This window comes from Staurois parvus, unplaced genomic scaffold (assembly GCF_062004578.1).
Source record: "Staurois parvus isolate SC_StPar_1 unplaced genomic scaffold, SC_StPar_1.0 ptg000362l, whole genome shotgun sequence".
Classification (NCBI taxonomy): domain Eukaryota; kingdom Metazoa; phylum Chordata; class Amphibia; order Anura; family Ranidae; genus Staurois; species Staurois parvus.
In genome coordinates this window covers 12,029,487-12,055,231 of record NW_028318158.1, presented here as the reverse complement: position 1 = coordinate 12,055,231, position 25,745 = coordinate 12,029,487, and the positions used below count along the sequence as shown (strand labels likewise).

Below are 25,745 nucleotides of genomic sequence, written 5' to 3'. Positions count from 1 at the left end.
TTTCAGGGGGGCAGCGCCGCCCCCGAAAGAAGGGATTGAAGAAGGGACACACGTAGCATGGGGACCAGGTGGGATCTGAGAGAGGCTGCGTGCTGCTTGATGGTGTATGCAGAGCCTGACTCTTGTTCCCAGGGATGTCCAGAGCTATGAAGGTGTCTTCTCTCTCGCAGGGGTGGAGGGGTTTCCAGTGTATGGGGGCAGTGGTAGTGGAAGGCTCTCTTGGGTGGGGGTGGGCTGGGGTGTTGTTGGTCAACGTCAGGCTCTCTTCGTGGGGGAGGGGGGTGTTGGTCGGTGTCAGTGTCTCTCGATGGGGCCAATTTTTGTGTTGCCTAGAGCAGCACGATACCTAAATACACCACTGTGCTGGGCATAAAGATGGAATTCATCCAAAACTAAAATATAAGTTGTTGTTGTAACTGCACAAAAGGCTTCCTCTGCTGAGTGACAGGTGCTCTTTAGCTGCAGACACAAATCTGATTTATAAAAGATTTATGGCCGGGCTTCAATAAACACGGCTAATCGTCAGCAAAATGCAGTGACCTCTTCCGTACAACACAAAATCAATGTGAATGTAATCAAAGGGACTTACTGGAGTTCCGGGTAAACATTCTCCAAATACCACTTAAACGGTCTGCATTTTAAGCTTCTCCGCAGTGACAGTCTCTTCTGAATGCTGGGGAAAGCAAGAAGGAGAAAAAAAGAAAGGGAAGGAAGAGGGGGTGAGAGAGACAGTGGGGCAGAGCAGTCATAGAGAGAGATGGGGCAGAGAGAGAGACAGGAGGGGAGAGACAAACACACAGAGAGGGAGAAATAGTAAGAGAGGGATGGGGTGGTTAGAGGGGAGAGAGATGTGGTGGAGAGAGGGAGGCACAGGAGGAAAGGGAGCAAGAGAGAGACACACAGAAGAGAAGGAAAGAGAGAGGAAAAAAGAGGAGAGATGTGGAGGGGCACAGGGAGAAAGATGGAGATAGTTGGGATAGAGAGAGAGAAAGAGACCAAGAAGGGAAAACACAGAGGAGTAGAGGAAGAGAGATGGGATGGAGAGAGGGAGGAAAGAGACATGGGGGAGACCCAGGGAAGACAGAGAAGGGGGAGACACAGGGGAGACAGAGAAGGGGGTCAGAGAAGGGGAAGACACAGGGGAGACAGTGAGGGGGAGCAAAGAAGAGAGAGACATGGGGGGGGGGGGCAGAGAAGCAGAGAAGGGAGAGGCACAGGAGAGACAGAGAAGCCCAGACACAGGCCAGATATAGGGGTGGGGGCAGAGAAGAGGGAGACACAGAGGAGGCAGAGAAGAGGGACAAACAGGGGAGACAGAGAACAGGGAGACAGAGAAGGAGGAGACAGAGAAGGGGAGACACATGGGAGACAGAGAAGCCCAGACACAGGCCAGATAGAGGGGTGGGGGCAGAGAAGAGTGAGACACAGAGGAAGCAGAGAAGAGAGACAAACAGGGCAGGCAGAGATGGGGGGGGGGGGGACAGAGAAGGGGGGCACAGGGGAGACAGAGAAGGGGCAACAGAGAAAGGGGAGACAGATAAGAAGAGAGACGGGGGGGCACAGAAGGGGGAGACACAGGGGAGACAGATAAGAGAGAAGACAGGGGGGGCAGATAAAGGGGAGACACAGGGGGGGCAGAGAAGAAGCAGACACAGGGGGGGCAGAATAGGGGGTGGCAGAGAAGGGGGAGACATGAGAGAGGGCAGAGTAGGGGGAGACATAGGAAGACAGAGAAGGGGCAGACATGGGGGGATAGAGAAGGGGGAGACATGAGGGAGGGCAGGGCAGGGGGAGACACAATGGGACAGAGAAGGGGAAGACAGAGGTGAGACAGAGAAGGGGGAGACATGGGGGGGGGGGCAGAGAAGAGGAAGACGTGGGGTGCAGAAGAAAAGAGATGGTATAGAGAGGGAGGGAAAGAAACAAAGAAAATGGAGGCACAGAGGGGCAGAGGGAGAGACAAGATAAAGAAGAAAAAAAGAGACAGAGAAGGGACAAGACAAAAAGAAGAAAGTGACAATAAGAAAGAGAAAGACAGTGTAAGGAGAGAGGAAAGGAAAGAGATAGAAGGGCAAGATGCAGAGAGAGGGATATAGAGGCAAAGGGAAGGAGAGAGATGAGTGATAAGAGAAAAGATAAAGAGATGAAGAGAAAGAAAGGCAAACAGTGAGAATGATTAGGGGAAAGAGAGAATGAGAGAGGAGAGAGGTGAGAAGAGGAGGAGATGAGGTAAGGTGACAGTATGAGGAAAAAGAAAGAACAAGAAAGGCAGCAAGAAATTGTGAGATGAAAGTGACAGAAGCAGGAAAGAGACAGGGAGGGAAAATGATCAGTATGTGGCCAAGATAGAGTTACAGAGAAAACATTGCAAATATTTAATTCCACCATTCTGACCACATCAACAAGATCATTATTTACAGTTTAAGAAGACAATGGTGCATATTAATCCATAACCGCAACAAAGAAAGATGAATCTTGTTCCTTGAAGGGACTCTGGGAGAATATTGTTTTTAAACTGCTTGTGGCGCTTGTGAAAAGAAAGTCTCACTAATGTGACCAATCTAATGTCAGTGAAAAAATTTGCAAATGCCCCAGGAAATATTTTCCATAGTAACAAATTACAAAAATAAATAGTGCTGCACTAATTAACAAAAATTCTAATTCTTATGTCAAACTCCAAAGTAAACTAAAAAAAATTGATTTTTTTCGACATACCTGCAAAATCCATTTCCTGGAGTACATCATGGGACATATTATTCATGACTATGTGGTTTATATGCCACCTATAGGTGAATGGACACTGGCCGAAAAATCAGAGAGAAAGTCCTCCCCTATATAACCCCTCCTACATAGGAAGTACTTCAGTTTTTGTAGCAAACAATGAAATTTCAGAAAGAAGAGCAGGACCTCTGTCTCCAAAAAATGGATTTTACAGGTAAGTATGTAGAAAAAATCCAGTGTTCTTTATCGTACATCACGGGACACAGAGCAGGTTATTCATGACTATGTGGGATGTCCCAAAGCAATAAAGAAAATGATCATGGTGACACCATGATAGCCAACATCAATAATCCCTCAGGACCTACTCAGCCATCTATAAAACACTGCAGCCAAAGGCAAATCGTCTGAGGCTCGGACATTCACCTGGTAGAACCTTGTGAATGTATGAACCAAAGACCATGTAGCGGCCTTGCAAACCTGAGCCACCGACACCTGATGGCGGATTGCCCAAGATGCCCCCACACTCCTGGTAGAGTGTGCCTTCACCCGAAAGGGTGGGACCTTACCTTTCAAACCATAGGCTTGAATGATAAATTGGCGGATCCAACGTGAAATAGTCGCCTTGGATGCTGCCTGCCCATTCCTAGGCCCCTCTGACAGTACGAACAAAGCATCTGACCTCCTGACCTGTGCTGTCACCTTCAAGAAGACCCTTACAGCGCATACCACATCCAAAGTATGCAGAGATCTTTCTCTTGCTGACTGAGGCCTAGGAAAGAATGAAGGCAGAACGATGTCCTGATTGAGCTGAAAACCAAAAACCACCTTTGTAAAAAAGCCGGTTGAGATTGCAACACCACCTTTTCATGATGCAAAACCAGAAAGGGTTCTCTGCAAGAAAGAGCTGCCAGCTCCGACACCCTTCTTGCAGAAGTGATTGTCACTAGAAATAAAACCTTATGAGTCAACAGGACCAGAGGAAGCTCTCTATTAGGCTCAAATGGTGGTTTTTGAAAAACCTCCAAAACCAAGTTCAGGTCCCAAGGACACAAAAGTAACCTGACAGGAGGAGCAATACTCCCTGTAAAAAAGTGTGCACCAAAAAGTGAGACACAATGGGCCTCTGGAATGAAACAGCTAATGCTGAAACCTGGCTCTTAATGGTACCAACAGCCAATTTCTTCTGCTTATTTCTGTTTTAAGAAATCACAGAATCCTACCAATCACATATGTAAGCCTTCCAAGTTCTGTAATAAATGTTCCTAGAGACTACCGTTCTAGCATCCAACATGATGCGGATGACAGAATCTGACACTTCCCCCATCCTTCAGCATCTGGGTTTCAATAGCCTCGCCGTCAAATTTAGCAACCGTAAAGCTGGGTACAATATAAGACCTTAATACAGCAGGTCTGGCCGATACGGCAGGGACCACCGCCACTCTACTGCCATCTTCACTATGTCCGTATACCAGGCCCTCCTGGGACAGGCTGGAGCAATCAGAATCACTGGAACAGACTCCTCACGAATCCTGTGCAAGAGATGCTGAATCGGAGGGAAGGCATAAATCAGTGAAAACTGGTTACAAGGAATCACTATGGCATCTACCCCTGCCTCACGAGTGTCTTTTACCCTGGACAAACAAAGACCGACCTTGTTGTTGAACCTGGATGCCAATAGATCTACATCCGGGCAACCCCATCGCTGGCAGATTCCTGTGAAAACCTGCAAAGCTCATTCCCCTGGAATCAACTGTTGGCTACTGAGAAAATCCACCTGCCAATTTTCCACCCCTGCAATGAACACCACTGACAAACTTGGAACATATCTCTCTACCCAGGCTAGAATGTAATTCACCCCCTCCTGAGCACCTCAACTCCTGGTACCACCCTAGTGGTTGATGTATGCCACCGCTGTGCATTGTCGGACTGAATCCTTACAGGCCAAACCCGAAGCCTGGATGTCCAATACCTCAGAGCCAGTCTCACTGCCTGAAGCTCCAGGACATTGATGGGTAGAACCCTTTCCCATGGAAACCACGTTCCCTGAAATGTGGCTTCCTCCAGGACAGCCCCGCAACCTAAGAAGCTGGCATTGGTGGTTACAAACTTCCACATCACTGGCCGAAAGGATCTTCCTCTCTCCAAATTTTGAGTCATCAACCATCAATGCAGGCTTCGCAGTACCCCTGGAAACAAAGATAGGCAGTAATCCAGGGCCAGAATCTTCTTGTTCCAAACAGTCAGAATGTACCTTTGCAGCGGTCTGGAGTTGAATTGAGCATAAGGAATAGCCTTGAACAAGGACACCATCTTCCCAAGCAACCTCATACAGAGGCGAATTGAAGGATATCTCTTGGCTTTCAAACTGCAAACCTCATTCCTCAAGGTGCTACATTTCCCTGGAGGCAGAAATACATTTGCCTGAACAGTGTCTAGGACCATCCCCAAATACTGCAGGCTCTGTATTGGTTCCAGGGCAGACCTCTTGAAGTTGAGCAGCCAGCCCAGCTGATACAGGATCTGCATTGTAAGAACCACATCCTGCTTCAGACCTGGCACCGACCAACCTCGAAGCAACAGATCATCTAAATAACCTATGACTGATACTCCTGAGTTCTGAGCAGCCCCAACACCAGAGCAAGAATCTTTGTGAAAACTCTGGGAGCCGTGGCCAGCCCAAACGGTAGCGCTGTGAACTGAAAATGCTGAGCCCCTACTGGAAACCACAGAAATCTTTGGTGAGGAATGAATATCAGCACATGTAGGTATGCGTCCTTCATGTCTATGGATGCTAAAAAATCCCCTTCCTGTAAGGAGGCCACTACTAATTGAACCGATTCCATATGAAAAGATCGGATATTTAGAAATTGATTTAGCCCCTTGAGGTCTAAAATGGTCCAGAAAAAGCTACGCTGCCTTCTAGTGACGCCATTTTTCCATATGGGAACCTTGTGATGATGGCATCCCAAAGGCGTCAGTGAAACGTAGAGGAGACATGCGACATGTATCTAAATCAATGGGAGTAGCAGTCATCCCTGATTGACACTGGCGGAGCTGCACACTCAGAGAGCATTGCGAACAGTCATAAAAGTGGTAAAGTATACGCAACCTTTACTGAAAAGTATTGAAGATCCATATGGACACATGACCATTTAGCTACTCCAGATATAATAGGTCCAGGTTGGACCAGGAGTAACATGGAGCAAAATGTCTTACTGTGATATCAATAGCTGGTCTTATGTTTTTTTGCTAACGCTGCTCTTTACACTCAAAAGCAATTGTGCTAATCATCGCACAAGACTCTCATAGTCTCCCTTCTTTCAATACTCCATATAAAGATAACTTATGTGATGAAAATAAGTGTCAATCTTTGAAAAGAACACAGAAACTGATTGGATGAACTTTTATTCAAGGACTGATATGCTGACCCATACAGGGCCCTGCTACAAATATTGAGTACAGATCTCAAGCCATGACAATCAATCGATACATCACAGTGCACACTAGGCTCAATAGTTGGTCCACAAGGTTTCCCAAGGCTCACACATGGGAAATACCTATCACTATATCATTTCCTTCACCCATTATGTGGCTGATGCTGCGGTATAGAACCCATGTGTGACTCTATATGCGTCTGGACGTTTATTCGTCGTTGTATGTTTGTGTTTTTTTTTTTTTTCTTTTTTTCCATTCATGGTGACATGTTTTTCAACTATGATATTTATGACTGTTTTTGCTTGGATTTCACATTGGTTGTTCTTTTAACCAATATTCAGCAGTAATAAAAAATTTAATTCTATGAATATATTTTGAATTCAGTATTCTTTTTCTGTTACATCAGCCCTGAAAACATTTGCCACCAACAGTAACAACTGCACCCATCTTTTGGATTGTTTTGGTTTGTGAGGTCCAAAATGGGCCTTTCATCCCCATTTGGCTTTGGGACTAAAAACAGGTTTGAATAAAACCCCTGAAACCTTTTGTCTGCTGGAACCTCCATGATCATCCCCCAGAGACAATAGGCGATCACATGCCTGTAATAAAACTCTTTTTTTCTCTGGATTCATTGGTACATTTGATTTTAGAAACTGGGAAGGGGAAGAGACTCAAAATTCTAGTCTTTACCCCAGAGAAATAATGGAAATGACCCATTTGTTTTGGATTAGAGCCCTCCAGGCAGCAAAAAAATAAAAAGCCTTCCCCCCACCCGAACAAGTAGGGGCGCCCCTTCATAAGGAGGCTAACTTTGGATCTGCCTTAGATGACCTTTGCACCCAGGGACTCCTCTGGTTTTGATTCTGAGTTCTACCTCTGGAGGCTGGGACCTGTGTGTGGCTAAACGACTACCTGGTAGATGAGGGGCCAGCAACTGAAGCCCCTGACACCTTAAAAGAAGGGTGAATGGATCTCCTTTTAAGGTGTAGAAGAGAACTCTTTCCCCCTGAAATCTTTTGGATATATTTGTCCAAATCTTCCCCAAACTGCCATTGCTTTTGCTCCTAGAGCACAAGCAACACTTTTAGTGACCATCCACCTTACAGACACTGGTGAAAAAACTGAAGTACTTCCTGTGTAGGAGGGATTATACAGGCAAGGACCTCCTCTCTGATTGGTTGGCCAGCGTCAATTCACCTATAGGTGACATATAACCCACATAGTCATGAATAGACTACTCTGTGTGCCATGATGTATGATAAAGAAAGTCCCACAATTAATAATGGGAAATAATGGCCTGCATTTGCTACCATTTGGTGGAGGCTTTGGATCCATCCTTGCACCTTTTCCGAGAACATTTGGGTGACATATCTCTGATTGTGTTTACACACTGTGGACTTTCACACTAAAAAAATTTTTAAGTCACTTATTTGGAGTTTGACTTATGAATTTAAATTTTTGGTAATTAGTGCACCACTATTTAATTATGTAGTATAACATGGAGCTTGGGAAGGACTGGGCACCACAGACTGGTGTATGGGTGCACAGCCCAAATTTTTTTTTTAACATGTATTTTTCTGTTCTTATCATTTTTACATGTAACACACATATTAGAGCACTATACAGAATAATTTACAAATAATAACTAAAGGCAAGTACTAACATTCATTGGAACTAAAGGGTATAGATAGAATTGCTCATACTTCTAATGCAGATGGCAATTGATGATTTCTATGTAATGCAATAACTCTGTATTCATGTTCCCTATCCCCATGTTCCCAGTAAAGTGATCAGGAGAAGACAGCTAGTGTAGCAAGAAGTTCTGGGGGGATGCAAGAAAGGAGGGGAAATGTTCAGGGAGGCCCAACTCCAAGAACACACCATTCCATGACTTACTAAATAGCAAAATTCAATCAAAGTCAGAGCCCATGTAGTACGTGATCCAGGGTGTTCAGACTTTGTTGCATGGAATCTTGAAGTACAGCTGAGAGTTTCTCATTTGTCAAATACCAGGCCATTTTCCTTTTGACCTGTATTACAGTTGGTACAGTTGATTTCTATGCTTTTGCCAAAGTCTACTTAGCTGCAGTAAAAGTAAAATTTCAAAGTTTAAATTGTGTGTTACTCAGTGTGCCCTCAGACTGTAGGTTCTAAAGGGTCTTTCAAGTGTTTTTTGACATGCATTTCTGAAAAATCAGGAACATGGTGACTGATTTTCTCATGGAGCAGGGATAACTGGTATTTATTATAGCTTTTTTAAGCCAAGCTTGTTATACGCTATTGATTTTTAACTGCTTTTATAACTAAATAAACCAGTGGAAATGCAACATTTGCCAGGAGAGATAGCGTGTGGGCGGGGGCATATAAATATCAAATCCCAGGAGATTAGCCAGGAGAATGCAGAGGGAGATTGAAGGAGAAGGAGGTATGTTGACGGCTGAAGTGCTGAACTAGGCCGCAGAGCCAGGATTGGAGAGAGAGCGTAAAGAACTTACTGACCGGCCAGCCTGCTGCGCTGCCAAGCAAGTCACTCTGTCAGCAGGAGACAGAGCGGAATGCCAAGTCTGAATCAGAGAGCCTGTGGATTGTCCCTATCGATTGTGAAAGCCAGATTGTGGCAATCCGCTAAACCACATTGATCAGGTGAGAGAGACCCATGCATGCACTAACAAAGTGAACATTGATAATTCGCCACCTCAGTTATCTGCTTGCACATAGTTGTGAACATCACATACTGTTGCACCAGTTTGCAGCCTAGTTATACCAGCACCATTGTTGGAATACATCTGCAGTACAGTTATCGTTCAAGCTGATCGCAGGACACACAGTTACAGATCAAGATACAGCAGTGCCAACTAAATCAATGAGTCCATTTCCCTCTTTGCAGAGCAGGATTCCTACTACTGTTCATCTTTTGTCTTTGACATTCATATTAAGCTGTCTTTGTCCATAGACATTTATGTCAATTGTTGCTATTTACTATTTCAAGCTCAGTTCAAGGTTAGAGCTCTTAAAGGGAACCTTGCACTAATTCTTTACCATCAATCAGGGAAGTGTTAAATCTTGTCCTTTTCCTTCACTATCTTTGATGTGACCACTCTGAGGAACTACCATCCACCCCTTGATGCAACTTCACTTCAAGTGGGCCCCAGCAAGCGTGCAGAAGACATTATAGAGCTCTTAAAGGAGACACTACCAATTATTACTGAGAATTCTCTTTATTTCACATTTAATCCTTGTTATCTAGTTCTGAGGAACCACAGTGAGCTTCTCTGTTATTAATAGTCATCACTGAGGAATCAACAGTCCCCTCAGACTCTAGGTAGTGGATTATTTCTGAAAACAGACCTGCTAACAGATGCTGTTGTTTTACTGTGAATATTGTTACTTTTGCTCACAGTTGCCAAGAGTGATCAGATTTGCTGCCAAGACCAGTGTTATTTTGTTATTCTTGACTCAGTTACCTCCAAATCCAATATAAACTTAATTTTGGTTTGTACTACTCTGTGTGTGAGTCCATTTCACAGGTGTGATTTATCTGGGTCACCAGAGCACGGTGGTGTCAGCAGAGGTTGGGCTTTCAACAAGAGGTCCAGATTAACAGGGAACCCAAAAATTACTAAGCAACCCTTAAGGGTAGTGCTACATATGGCCATTCCCATTCAAGAGGTGTCAATCTAATGATCGACACCTCCCGAACTGGACTGTTGACATATTTGTATTCGATTAGCACTTGCGGATGCAACCTTGAACATTGTACAATAACATAGCAGGGAGGATTCCTCCATCCACCTCGAATGTGTGGATGGAGGAATCCCCTTTTTTTTGATCAGCTGGCTAACCAAAATAAAATGATCCATCTATAGCCAAATTTAGACAGGCATGCCACGTGTGAGAGTGATGCAAGTGTACACTAACCCTAATATAGGCTATGGCACCAGAGAGTGGTGCATTACTGCTGGGGAACAAGTGGCTACTATTATACAGGTTGGTGCACCAAAGACTGGTGTCAAACTTGACAAGGCATTGGCTGCTAGTATTGAGCGTTCATGCTGTGAAACTGGTGACTACTAAAATACAGGTTGGTGCACCAAAGACTGGTGTCAAACCTGACAAAGAATTGGTGGTTAGCATTAGGGTGAATGCTGATGAGAATTCTAGTCAAACACTGCATCTTCCAGTTGAACACATGTAGCTGCATTTGAATGAATAATGAAGCATTTGACATGAAAAGACTGCAGGTGACCTGATTTTCCTGCTGTTCAATTACACCCTAATAGGAAATGTTCCATCCAAAGAAATGCAGCAGAATGCAAAGCCAAGCACAGCCTCTGAACTGCCATGCATACTGCTCAACTGAAGTCAAAGAAATTTGCTGACCTGCATTTCAAACGCATTTCGAATGCAAGAAAACAACACCCATGGACATGAGCCCTTCTGGGTCATCAAAGGATGGTGTATTACATGCTGCGGTACTGGTGGATAGTAATTTACAGACTGGAGCTCCAAAGACTCTTTCAATCAATCCTTGGCCACTGTTGGTAATTACTACACATGCTGGGGCACCAGTGGCTGGTATACCACGAGGGGCTGGTTGGAGCTAGGTACAGTATAAGGTGGGACACTGAATATAGGTAAAATCTATGTCTTTGGCACTTGAGGGTACTACATTTTACTCAGGGCACCAGAGACATTCATAACGAGGGATATTTACAATTATAACCGTCTGCCATGCTCCTGAAGAGTTATTGGTCGTAAAACGTGACAGAGAAACAACCGCCGGTGCCAAGGTGAAATTAAGTTTGTTTGCTGATTGTTATCTCAGTAATTGACTTGTGATGAAAAATACGGCATGCTATTTAGCATTACATGTTACTAAGAAGACAGCTTAATTGGCTAAAATGCATAATAATATTACCAACGCGACTCCGCGTTAAACGTGATAGCAGTCTCAGGAGAACGTGAACAGCGGATTCTGAATAATTTATTTATTGCTTGTACGAGTTTTAATTAAAAATATTCAAATGGTTAAAAATTCCAAGAAGGATGAGGGAGTCGATCTCGCTGGCATATAGAAGTGAGAATAAATACCATACATCTGCTCTTTTATTTCAAGTTCATTTCAGACAATTAAACAAAGTATAAAATACATCCGATTGATACATCTTTCTTTTTTATCAGGAACACAAGTACATTTGCTGGGGACATGGCCAGTTTTGTGCAGCATGAATTATTTTGTTCCTTAACTCAGAAATGTCATTCATTGTCAAGACTTGGAATGTTGTTCTATATAGCCAGCAGCATTAGGAGCCATTTCAGTCCTATAACATTTTCCACCTGTAAAATATTTTCCATCCATCCTCCATTTTCTCCATTATTCACCTTTTTTCCCCGGCTTTTAAGGACTCATGTATGCAAGTTTTGAAAAGCAATGCAATGTAAATGTAATACATTGCAAAGCAGCACAAAGGAATGCATTTTTTCCATATTTAGTGTAATGTGAGCAGTTCAAGTGGACCTCAGCACGACCTTCGAGATTGTATAGGCATAACGTAAAAGAACATCTAAAGCCAAATGTTTTTCTAGTTTACGATAGAGTAGTTAGAGCTTACCATATACTGTATGTATATTACAATCTGACTGTATAGTCAAATTTAGATTTACTAAAGCTATGTAATCAAATTGTATCACATCAGGTAGACCCATGCACTACATAATTGTTGGTAGATCACCGTCAAACTGTAACATGCATAGTGAGTTTAAGAGGGGATTCCATTAAGAAAGTGCAGGGGAATTTGCTTAATGGGACACAGGCAGTGTAAATAATAGAAAAAAACTGCCAGAGGTTTGAACTAAGTCATACCAAAAAAAAAAATGTTGTGGCCCAACCCCGTAGGAGCCGCTTGAGAAGTGCTCAGAGTTCCTTTTACCTGTGAGCCCCAAAGCCTGGCACATAGTCTCAGTCACTGTTTGGCTCAATGATCAGTCCAGGGGTGTTATTTTCAGTGTTTTGATTTTAGGGGTAACTTGGATGGGGAGAGGGATACTTCAAAAAGAACTATGACACTGAACTAAGGACACTGAGCTTCGTTCTGTAGAACTGTAGACAAAGTCCTTGTAAACTAGATTGTAAGCTCTGAGGAGCAGGGCCCTCCTAACCCTCTTATATTGAACTGTATTGTTGCTGTATTGTCTCCCTTTATATTGTAAAGCGCTGAGCAAACTGTTGGCGCTATATAAATCCTGTATAAAATTAATAAAGTGGGCAGTGGACTTGGCTAATGGCACAAAAACCTCTTCCTTTGAGCAAATTGAGAAGAGTCCTTTCAAAAAGAACTAATTCGACTGAGCCCTTCAGGACACCAGCTGATGCCCTTTTTTACTCACCCATCTGACTTTCTAACACCAGAGGGGTGTCAGCAGCCCATAGTCTCTAGAATCTCTCACACAGTCTGTACTTACAAACTTCCTCAGACGATGGTTGCCTTCAGCCAAAATCTTCCACACACCTTTACCAGTGACCTCAGACTAGATCCTCAGATGACTGCCCCTCAGTCAGCTTTCAACAGCTGAGGCCTCACAAACAGCAAGAACATGGCAGGGTTGCCTAAGGGGACAGCTGCCACCCTTAGGCTACTTTCACACTGAGGAGTTTTTAGAGCGTTTTTGCATTAAAAAAGTGATTTAAAAGCTCAAGAAAAATGCTTCCCTATGTATGTGGATGTATGTCTATGTATGATTTCACACTGAGGCATTGCGCTTGCGGTGCGGTGTAAAAACTCCTGCTTGCAGCATCTTTGGGACATGTTTGGTGAGTTAAAAAAAAGCCCCAAATACACCTCTTCCTATTGAAATCAATAGAAAATGCCTGAAAAGCACCTCAAAAACGCGTCTGAGAAGCGTTTTGGTGCAGTTTTTAAGTCACGTGTCCTTTAAAAACACTCAGAAAGTGTGGCAAAAGCACGGTAAAAATGCCTATGTGGTTTTGCGGTGGATCAGTGTGAAAGTAGCCTTAGGCTGTGTTCCTCTTCTGCAGGATAAGACAATAACCAAAAGGGTCGAGTATCTGGCTGCTCATCCCTATATGAATGCATGTACCTAAAGTACCCCCAGTGGGACTTTACTGCAGCAATAGGATCATACATATATTGAAAAAGACATGTAGCTAAAAAAGATTTTTATCAACTTTATTACATACACATTTCCATTGTAATGTTAAATACATGATTTCTAAAAAGAATATTGCTCTGACAGTATTTTTACAAGAAAACTCTTAATACAAAAATATGAAACCACACAGAAAAAAAAACCTGACGCGGTTCAATCATTCCATATTCTAGATCTTCCTCAGGGAGCATGAGAGACAAAGGACTTTAAAAGCATATGTCAGAGCAAAAGAAAGGATGACTTCCAGGATGAGAAGCTGGACACCATGCTCCAGTGCATCATCCAAGAGGGCTAGAGTGGTCAGATGTAAGTCACCAGACAAGGACTGACAGAGGGGCACCAGAACATCCCCCCAATGGGATGTGTCTTAAGCAGCCCAATGTATGGAACAAATAGAATTTCACTCAGTAATGGATGTAACAACTCAAGGAAAAAGAGGAAAATTTGAGATCTGAATTTCTCCAAGGAATGGAAGTATGTCAAATCACATGGAACAAAGACCAAAGTGGCACTTAAGGCAAGTCTTAAATGAAGCACCCTCTTGGATGATGCACCCCACCGGAGCATTGTGTCCAGCCTCTCATCCTGGAAGTCATCCTTTCTTTTGCTCTGACATATGCTTGTAAAGTCCTTTGTCTCTCATGCTCCCTGAGGAAGATCTAGAATATGGAATAATCGAAACGCGTCTGAATTTTTTTTCTTTTCTGTGTGGTTTCATATTTTTGTATTAAGAGATTTATTGTAAGAATACTGTCAGAGCAATATTCTTTTAAAAAATCATGTATTTAACATTACAATGGAAATGTGTATGTAATAAAGTTGATAAAAATATTTTTTAACTAAATGTCTTTTTCAATATATGTATGATCCTATTGCTGCATTAAAGTCCCACTGGGGGTTCTTTGGATACATGCAGAATAAGACAATTCTACCCCAGGTCTCAGACTATTTATGCACACAGGACGTTATTACAGCTGCTTCTAGGGGCGTCTGATGGTTTTTTTTTTCCTGCCTCTAAACTCCCCTCCATGCTAGCCTATGTGTCCAAGTACACATTGGCTTTTAGCAGGGTTTAGTGGCAGGGACTTTTAGAGGCTTTTAAAGGCAGGAAAATAAAGCCACTGCCAGTGTGTCCAGGAGCAGTAGAGTTTGGGCAGAAAAAAACGCTTGAAGCTACTAAAAGCTGATAGAAGCTGCTAAACACGTCTAAACATTAGTGCTTGAGTATTAAATAATTTAAATGATCAGAATAAATTATTTATTCTGGCCAATGAAATAAATTAACTGCCAAGAGCTTGACGCCTATAAAAGCTCCTAAATCTTGTAAAAGCTTTAAACACTTTCACAAGCGACAGGAATTTTTTTTTTTCCAAAAAAGAGGTGTTTATTGAAAACAAAACACACAGATTGATACAAGACAGAATAAAATTTCAAACGGGTTGAACATAGGTCATGTGGCAAAACATATATCATACAGAAGAGCATGCAATCCAATGCAGAAATGAACAAATTGGATGAGTAAAACCACGACAAGGTTGTGCCTGCAATATTCCAGTGTGCTTGTCAAACGAATAGAGCAAGGAAGCACCAGGCATTCTACAGTAATGTCTCAAAGTATGGTGCTATGGAGGAAAGGAAGGTGCGTACAATATCTAAGCAGAAGTCCAAACTACAGGTTTGAGATAGTGGAGGTGGCGGAGAGCGTATATGGGAGTAGATTGTCATGGAAATCGCTAATGGGAAAGGAGATAAGATGTTGACATCATGCCTAATGCTCTGCGGAATAATTATCTGGAGCTTGTACAAGCATAAGAGAGGAGAAAAAAAAGAGGAAGGAGAGAAGCGCGAAGGAAAGAAAGAGAAAGAAAAGGGGAAGAGAAGAAAAAAAAAAAAAAAAAAAAAAAAGGGGGGGGGGGGAGGGAAACATATGGGTAGAAGGGAGTGAGAGAGGGGGTGACTGCAAAAATTATTGGATCATCAATACGGGTCATATCAGGTGCGGTAGAAGTCTAAATTAACATTAGTTGCAAATAAATGTGGGATGTACACGAAGGAGGAGGAGTATGTTGACCACCATCGGGTCAAATACAACTGAGTTACAACAGTAGGGAACCTAAGTCAAGTCAAACAGGTTGGTCCATAAGAGACTGATATGCAGGGGTGTTCAGGAAATGAGTCCAACAGGCCCAAGTGTGGGAAAATTTCGTAGGGGTATCAAGTGCAGTCGCAATCAGTTCTTCCATAACTGCCGTTTTACCCACTCGGGTGAGCCAATCGCGTATAGAAGGAGGGTGTGTGGAACCCCACAGAACAGGGATGCAGAGTCTGGCTGCATTGATCATGTGCATAGCTAAGGATTTGAAATACTGCCCCCCGGAAAGGGAAGAGTGATGCGACAGGAATTTTTACTGCATAAATGCTGCTGGCTTCCAAGAGAGTCAAATAAAGGTCCCTGTGCATGAGGCTTCCATTTCTCAGTAGTCACCTGTGCAGGGCTTCACAAAGATTGGCTGGGACAGTATAAATATTCATGATGCCAATCTAAATTACTCCACACCCATGTTTCAGAACCAACTAGAGGGTTTTGAAAAGATAGGGAGAGAACAATAAAACCTGCAGCCTGTGAGACCCAGAACAGACCTAACCAATCACATGCAGCTGCACTGATTACAGTGAGCTAGAGCTAAATTTGCTTAACCCAGAAATTGCAGCCACGCTGATTACAGTTAGACAAACTAAATTTACCTAACACAAAAGCACAGTGAGCCGAACACAGTAAGCCGGAACTAAATTTACCTAATTCTAACACCTATTTAGGAGGGTGCAAAATTTAATTACAGATATAATTTAAACCACCAAGTATCCTAACATTGAATATGTTAGGGGGCTATATAAAAAAAATTGCTGTGCATATATTCACACAGCTGTCACAAAATGCGTTCATTTCCTATTAGTGTAAGCTTCATTTAGTGGTTTTAATGCAGCATTTTCCTGAAATACCTAAATCAGGAAAAAAACTGCAGTGTGGCTGCTAGACATAGCTGATAATTATAGGAAATAAACATTTTAGACATCTTATGGTGATTATTCATGATGACTGTGAGAATGCTTTTGAACAGCAATTTTTTATATAAAACCCCCCAATGTGTGACAGGCAAGACAGCATTATAAGGTAAAGCAACATATTAAAAAAACAACATAATAGCAAAATAATAGCTTTAAAAACAAAAACATTAACTGTGAGCTCCCAGCTCTATCCTAACCATTACTTCCAGACAGGATTTCTTCTGCAGAGGTCATCAATCGGGGATCATTTAACTGCTGGCACGATAACCTTGCCAAAAAATATATGCTCCCTAATGTAATGTCACTCTCCTTTTGACTCCAATTTTTAAACAACTTTCACTGAATGACCTAAGGAATCTGTAGGCTCTATGTGTACAGGAAAGGTTGGAATAGCTGGGGATCTGACTGTGACTGTCAGTGATGCACCACAACTTTAGCAGAAAAGTAGACATCTGAAGACTTTCTTTACATTATAAGCCCAAGCTACAAGTCAACTGAGTCAAATTAAGATATAAATGTTTAAATTTATGAACATATGGACTGGCAGAGGAAACCACAGATGGCAGGATAGTCACATAGATAGCCTCCTATAGGACAGTCACATGTCTACGTAACAGTAGCTCTGTCTTTCCAATAGCAGATATTTATAGGAAAGGATGCAAGAGTATCAGCTATGAAGGTTTGGTTCCATAGCCCCCTGCAAGGATAGATGGGTATTTTGTGGAGACATAGCTCATTATTTTAGACTCCACAGGTCACGTGTCTATTTTGTAGAGGCATGGCTCGATGTTTAGCTCCCTACAGAATAGTCACTTATCTGCTTTATGGAGGAGAGACAATTGAACATTTAGCCTCTTTAAGGAAGGTCATGTCTATACTTTATGGAGGAGGCATAGTTGAATGTTTAGCCTCCTGCAGCATAGTCATGTGTCAGCTTTATGGAGCAAGCACCTTTCAATGCTTAGCCTCCTTTTAGTAACGTCTATACTTTATGGAAGACGCATAGCTGAAGGTTTAGTCTCCTTTTAGTAATTTCTATACTTTGTGGAAGACGCATAGCTGAAGGTTTAGTCTCCTTTTAGTAACGTCTATACTTTGTGGAAGACACATAGCTGAATGTTTAGCCTCCAATTAGTAACGTCTATACTTTATGGAAGACACATAGCTGAATGTTTAGCCTCCTTTTAGTAACATCTATACTTTGTGGAAGACACATAGCTGAATGTTTAGCCTCCTTTTAGTAACGTTTATACTTCGTGGAAGACACATAGCTGAATGTTTAGCCTCCTTTTAGTAACGTCTATACTTTATGGAAGACACATAGCTGAAGGTTTAGCCTCCTTTTAGTAACGTCTATACTTTATGGAAGACACATACAGTGAGGAACAGCCCTTTCCAGCCTTGTGGAGGTCCACAATTTTGTCTCTGCTGTCTTTTGACAGCTCTTTGGTCTTGCCCATGGTAGTAGTTGGCGTCTGACTGACTGTGGGGTGGACAGGTGTCCTTAAAGAGCTCAGACAGGTGCTACTAAGTTAGATTAATGAGTGGAGTAGAGGTGGGCTTTTTAAAGGCACAGTAACAGGTCTTTGAGAGCCAGAATTCTTGCTGTTTCTTAGGTGTTCAAATACTTATGTTCAGCAGTGCAAGCCAAATAAATTCTTTAAAAATCATACAATGTGATTTCCTGAATTTTTTTTTTTATTCAGTCTCTCAGAGTTGGAATGTACCTACAATGTGAATTTCAGACCCCTCCATGATTTCTAAGTGGGAGAACTTGCAAAATCGCAGGGTGTTCAAATACTTCTGCTCCTCACTGTAGCTGAATGTTTAGCCTCCATTTAGTAACGTCTATACTTTGTGGAAGACACATAGCTGAATGTTTAGTCTCCTTTTAGTAACGTCTATACTTTGTGGAAGACACATAGCTGAAGGTTTAGCCTCCTGCAGGATAGCCATGTGTTTACTGTACAGAGGAATAACTCAGCATATACCTTACTGCAGGATCGTTGTGTCTTTTCCAGTAGAAGGGGATTATGGGAAAGAATGCACGTAGCAACCAGTGTTATCTTGTTAGCAATAAAAGTGTTGGGGACAACTGAAGCCATTTTGAATCTAATATTCTTCTAAATCCACAGAGAATATTGACTTTACATCCTGAAGACTCTCTCAGCCCTGGGATGCAACTCAATACAATATATATCATGTCTCAGTAAATGTGTGCAATGCACCAGATTGGACCATTGATCATATATAGTCACATACAGCGTGCCTTCAATACAGCTGAATTATTTATCAAAGGTAGTTTCCTGCTGTCACCGCTGCCTGTAATGTGGCGGAGAAAAGAAAAACTGGAAGTAAAGCTATATTGCTTCCTACCATTTGAAGGAGATAATGGGGTCAGGGGGGACAGTAATAATCAGGGCAGATGATTCTAGTTCAGCGAAGAATGCAGTATTTGTATCTGCAGCAGGAAGGCAAAGAGGGAGAAATAAGTGAAAAAACAGTATGTTGCAATGAAAACAGAAGGTACTGTAAGTTTGAAATCACGTTTTTTTTAATTCATGATGATTTAGGGTGTTATGGAAGGTTCTAACCCCAGGTGACCAACGTGCTTCAGTACTTTTTGTATAGCCCTTGGACCCCAGTGGTCTGTAGTGGGCATGTGAGCATTTATTTATATAGAGATAATAGTTATCTCTGCTAGCTCAGTGTAACATGTCCCCAGTTTCTCCTTATCTTCTGCAGAATATCTCCAAACCTATAGGATAGCCTGCTGGAATAGTGCTCATGTATTTTATGCAACAAGTATATCAGTATTCAGTAGAGATATATTCTTCAACCAGTAGATGGCAGTATTTATAGGCTTGTAGCTACATCTATGATAAACTCTATGTCTTTTCTTCAAAATAAAGGTTCCTGTTTCCTTGTAGTGAAGCAGCAGAAAAGCACATGTGGACTCTGCACTATCTGTTTTGTAGGGCTATATACAGAATTTCTAACACAGTCTCCCGTCTACACTCACATTATTTTCTCTAGTATGCCTGTAGCCTTTGCAGTCCACTTGAATTACAGTCCACTAGTATTACATATGTTGAACAGCATACCTTCCAAGTTCTCATCCACTGGTCTAACCAATGAAGCAGAGACCCTTGTGTCAACTTGCCATCACCTCCTTTACGTCTAAGCTCCACCTAACTTCTATAAAGCAGCTATAAGGAGGCTTTGGAAGAACGTGGCATAACAGTGTTGTCCTGAGGTTCTCAATGACAGCTGAACTAGATATGAGCTAAATGATTAAGCAAGATGATCCAGTACCTTAAAGTGGTTGTAAACCTCAGACATGAAATATAGAGGGATATAAACAAAGAAAATCCCTCTGTAGCATGTACTTGTCTCAAATAAAGTGTTACTAAACCCAGGACCCTGCATTCACTCTATCTGGTCTCCCACAGTACACACAACATGGAAGTGCAATTATTTCAGTAAATATAAACTGCTAAATACATTTTCCCATAATCAGATAGAGCAATCTTGTGACGTCTATCAGTGTTCAGCAGAGCACTGGTTAAATCTTGTAGGAGGAGTTTTCATTCTGCTCTAGGAGGATGCAGAACCTTTGACCTCTGTCTGGACAGTGGTGATTGGCCCTATGCTGACCACATGCACTCTCCCAAGAAAAAAAAACCTCTCTAGCAATACACAACAAACTGAGCATGTGCAGAGTGTCTCCACACAATATGTCTTATCAGGAGATAAGATGGGGGGGGGCACTGGAAGAAGGGGAGGATCAGAGAGGTCAGGATCAAACATCATTTTGACACAATGCAAAGGATTAACCTCTTAGGTTCCTCACTGAGTATAATAAGCATGCTCAAGCTGAATATACAGACTGGTTTTACTGTTGTGGGTTTAGTAACACTTTTAGAGCACTAAATGTAATTTCTGTATGCTGCTTCATTCCTCTCCTATAAGCATGAATCTCTTCTGACAAGTTTTCCTGACAATAAAAGCAAAATGGTGACAGAGGAGGGTCCTCCAGCAGATTGGCACCCTCAGCTCTGTTTCTGTGTGCTGTGCATAGGGGGAGGTGTTTCTTCCCTCCAATCAGCTCTCAGAGTTCTCACTGAGCTCTGCAGAGTGTAACTTCAGCTCCCTCACCCCTTTTTTTGCCAGCTCTACAAGCTTTATACACTCATCACTTTCAGCAGATGTAGAGAAGAGAAGACTGCAGATTAACAGGTACAACTTATATAGGAGGATTTGTTTCATCTCTGTGTATCACCTGAGGCCAGTCACTTCACTAGGTATATGTAAGGGTTTACATTTACAACCACTTTAAACTAGCCTCCTACCTTGCTCCTTCCCTCTTTACTGCCCTCCTGTTTTTTGTTTTTACTTAGCTTGTCCCTGTTCTGAGTATTTCATCTTCTCAGTCCCTGTGACATCATCACAGGGGCAGAAAATTCATCATATCATGCGAGCCATAGGTGGTCCATATAGTGAACTTGGTGTAGAGTTATTCATTTTAAGGTCATCACAGAGGACAAGGGGACACTCTTTATGTGGAATATACTCCACCAAGAGCTGTTTCTGGCCAGCTCAGTAGATTGTTTTAAAAAGGTGCCTGGGTTCTTTCTTAATTGTACACAATATAACAAGATACTAATATTTATAAGTTGATCCAGGGAATATCCGATTGGCTTATGGGGGATTAGGGAGGAATTTTTTCCCTGCTGGAGCAAATTGCATCATGCTTCATTGGGGTTTTTTGCCTTCTGGATTAACTGTGGGTATAGGATTGTGTTTATAGGATTGTATACATTTTTTACTCCCTTTTATTGGTTGAACTAGATGGACTTGTGTCTTTTTTCAACCAGACTAACTATGTAATTATGTAACCAGGAGGAGGGATCAAGAGGGCTTCTTATGTCATTTCCTGGCAGAGCTATATTCTCCATGAGCCGTATGTACAGACTGATTCATAAAAATGAGTATGTGTGTAGGTGGTGATGGGAGCAGATAACTCCCCTGTCTTTCCTAGGGCACACTTGCTGGCAGCATCTATGTACACTTCACAGGCACAGGTCACAGAATAAAAAACAAACTACTAATAGCAAGCAGAACAAGCATTGCAATGATTTCCCTGCTTCTCCATGTCTCTCTGCTCTCAGCTCCTACACATCTGTTGTGAGCAGGGGCGGACTGACCATTTGGAAACTCGGACACTGCCCGAGGTCCCGGGGTCAGTAGAGGGCCCCATGAGATGCCCCTGGTACCTTTTTCATATGCTTTTTTGAGTTTGGGCAAGGACACAGGGGCCCCATGATCCCCTATTGCCCGGGGCCCCCATGAGTTGTCAGTTCACCCCTGGTTGTGAGATGCTGAGCTGTAGAGAGAAGTAGGGCAAAAATAACAGAGCCGGTGCTGGGAAAAAGATGAGTGGTGCTCAGCTGTAAAAGGAAGGCAAACTAATACAAAACAGCCAATGGTCAGGAAGGATCCCTGCCGGAGGGACCTCTTGGTTCCTGCTTAGCTCCCCTTACTCTCCTCCCACCCTTTACCCCTTCAGTGGCTCACACTGGAGACAATGGTCAGGATTATCAGACTGTTAGGTAAAATTATACAGTCCCAAACGAGAGGGGAGAAAATTATGCCAAATTAAAAAGTTCAGGCAAGCCCAGTACTCCATATAAACCTCACAGGGATCAGACGGCATCCAGATAGGGTTACAGCTCTGGCTTACACTTATGGTCTTGTGGATCCATCAGCTGTGGAACAGATGTTAAGTCCCATCCATGTCTTTGCCTCCCACTGTGTACACCCATAAGGTGTGTAAAGGGACAGGATCCCATGGTGGATAGACCACGGCCCTGGACCTGTATAGCACCCTGCACATAACGCATTGCACTATGTTCATAGGTGAGCACCAAACTGAAGCACCGTTACAGGTCATCCCCATATATCTTCTTCCTGGTGTGGCCCAGGTTAAAATTTCCCAAGGTGCAGCTAAGGAGTCAACTGATCCATAATGCAACAGGAGTGGACTTGTTATGAAAATCTTGATGCAATAAATAGCAAAGCAAAAAGTAATAACAAAAAAAAGTTTGCTTCTCTTATGCTAGATCCACACCTGAGCGTTGTGGGAACTTGTGTACCCACTCACATGTCTTGTGCATCTTTTTCAAGCATGTCTACTCGTTGCTCATGATTTTGTGACCTGTAATGTATGATTAAGAAAAAAAAACACTCTCTGGAGCTTCTAAAAGCCCATTAAATACATCTTAAAGAGGAACTTTAGTTTAAAGAAATTAAAGGTCAGCAGCTACGAATACTGTAGCTGGTGACTTTTAAACACAAACACTTGCTAGTACTTGATTCTTCACTAGGTGCACCCATTTTGGATTTGGGAGTCAGCTGTGACTTCCTGATGTGCTATGGGACTGGTCCGCTGTGAGACATGTGACATGTCCCAGGAGGCTGCAGGGGGAAAGGACCAAGGAGATATCATTCTTGCCTAGGTGATAATTGAGAAAGTGGGGGCAGGTATCTTTCAAAAAAGTGCCTGCTCCCCCCAAAAAAGTAAATTGTGTTTGAGGTGTGTGTTGGGACGGGGGTTGTGTGGTACTTTAATTTATGAGGTAAGGTCTGCTTTAGTTATGCTTAAAGTAAGTTATTTCCTAAGAGACGCAGGCAAGTGGGTTCAATAGAGTTTGAGTCACTGATCTGGGATAAGTGTGCATATACTAAATGGCCAAATGTTTGTGGTCACCTGGCCATCACACCTACTTTATTGTCAAAAGAATGTTGACACCCCTCCTTATTAATGAGTTCAATTGTTTCCAATGAAGGATAATTTCAATATTACTGCATACAAAGACATGTTTGAAAACTGGGTGTTTCCAACCCTATAGCAACACTGTTAGGAAGTCCCCTTTCAGTTGTTGAATGGCTGTGTACCTATTCACAAAGCCAGCTCCATAAATACATAGTCTAACCCATTTGGTGTAAAGGATCTCAACCCTACTGAAGACCTTTGGGATGAATTGTGAACCAGATCTTCTTGCCTAACATCAATATCCAACCTCACTAATGCTCTTTTGGCTGCATGGGCCACCATTCCTTCAGAAACACTCCAAAATCTTGTGGAAAGCCTTTCCTTTCAAAGGGTGGAGACTGTTATGACTGCAAAGGGATTTGGGGTGGCCATCTCCATATTAATGCCTGTGGTTGTGGAATGGGATGTCCAGCAAGCTCATGTAGGTTTGGTGATCAGGTATCCATAAACATTTGTCCTATTTGGCATGTAAGAAGCCAGAAATTGACTTTGAGCAGATCTTTTAGCTAATATAGTGCAAAGCTTTTAGTCCAGGTGAAATAAATACATTTATAAATATATAAGCATAATTCGTATCCTTTTAGCGCCATTCAATTCTTGAACACCTACAACAGGAAGTAAAGGTGATATTTTTGTTCCCCGTCAGAAGTTATTATGAAGTATTTTAAGCTCTGCTCAACTGTGTGAAGCTTAATGAACACAGTCCATTAAATCTAATGTAGACATCAGCTGTAAGTGGGTTACAACCTGATTGTTTGCAACATTCCAAATACTTTTACCAGCGATGTAATTCACAGATAATTGGCCTTGCCGTCTAATTTATGAATATGGGCTCTCTTGCTTTATTCTATTACCTGGGAGCAATTTGCACAATTAAATCATGTAATACGGTAAATGGGAGCTGTTTGTCTTCGTTTCATACCGCGCTGATGACTAGAAGCACACGCCAATACCTTGGAGGGGATAAAGTACAGCAATGCATTATGGGATATGGAGTGGACATAAAACAGTATAACAGCGTAAATTTGCTTAAAGGCATAGTCCACCTTTTGCAGAAATTTAATAAATCCACCCACGTTAATAAATAAAAATGTGCATTTATTACATGTTTGCATTGAAGCCTACAGAGCATTACAATCATGATCAGTGTGTCATGGTTGCAGTGTACAGGCTCCTGCACTGTTTATATCCCAGCCCCAGCTCTACACAGATGGACCTTCTGTTATGGGTCCAGAGGAAGTAAATATTATGTTACAAGTGCAGTGCCACAGAGACAGATGGGACTTGCAGTCTTCCTGTTCACAAAGATGGCGTGGCTGTGAGCCATGCAAAACTGTGATAAATTCAATCAAAAGGCAGCTCTAGAGAGTAGAATCCCATGATCCAGGCAAGTAGGAGGAAGGTGGTTTAAGGGTTTAAGGGTTTAAGGGTGGGGGGGGGGGGGGCGGTGGATGTGACCATGTTTAATAGTACACCCTAAATGTGGGTGTAAAATGAAACATGTTCCCAAACATGGGCTATAAGGAGGATGACATTGCCATCCTTCCGGGAAGACTTCTGGGGAATGAAGAAAAGACACTTCAGTCCATTGCATTGACATGTGCTTGCATTATGGGCGGAAAATGAGGGTGAAGTCAGGAAAAACCCCAACTTTTTATCTTTACACACTCTAAAAATAACTCAAGCGACCTGTTACCACCACTTAATTAAATGTGTATTTCCAAGATAAAAATCCTAATTTATTGGTTTAAATAAACTTTTTCATTTAAAAACCTACTTTCATGAGTTGTGTTGAAATGATAATGTTGGAAATTACATCAACTTAATATTGTGTGTCATGTACAGTTACATTTCTGCATTCATTGTTGTACAATGAAATTTAAGTTAAGGTACCTTAATAAATTTGACTTGGTAACTTAATTTTGCTCTACATTGAGAGCTGCATTGCAAGTCTCCACCCCCATTCACTTAACACAAATCAAGTCTCAGTTGTTTCAAAAACTGTTCCTTGAACTTGATGGACTGAAAGCCAGTGCTAAAGTAATGGGTCTCAAGTATTCTCTGAAGAACGTATGTGTTCCATAGCACAGTCATACTCAGATGACATTTTTCACTTTTATTTCAGTTCACAAAATGGTTGTCGCAGGGTAATGCGGAAAGAATATAGCAAATTGTAAGAAAGCTCACAAAATATCAACTTTCAATATCCTCCAATAGCTTCACTATATTGCCACAATTTGTTGCACAATATAGCAAAGGTCTTGTAGAGAAACAGTTTCTGCACCAGACAGACAATATTAAAAAAATCTTAATGCAAAGTGCTTACTCATTCATCAGTACAACTTTAAGAATTTGATTTTGGTGTGCAAAAAATGTCAATTGTTTAACAATTGGATTGTTGGGCCTTGGTTCACACAATGAAGTGCATGTGAATCACAAAGGAACTGCAACACATTCCTGTGCAATTCACATGTGGTTCAGTGTAATGCAATTTGAGCCCATTCATTTTGAATGAGCTCAA

At 42.2% G+C, this 25,745-nt stretch overlaps 1 protein-coding gene across 1 annotated transcript in view; it reads right to left on the bottom strand.

Annotated features, from left to right (window-relative positions):
• Positions 1 to 25,745, bottom strand: part of GALNT14 (polypeptide N-acetylgalactosaminyltransferase 14) — a 600,541-nt gene that overhangs the window by 33,936 nt on the left and 540,860 nt on the right. The window contains exon 12 of the mRNA XM_089685116.1: positions 590 to 673. Coding sequence (XP_089541242.1) covers positions 590 to 673 — 84 coding nt within the window. The remainder of the gene's footprint in view (positions 1 to 589; positions 674 to 25,745) is intronic.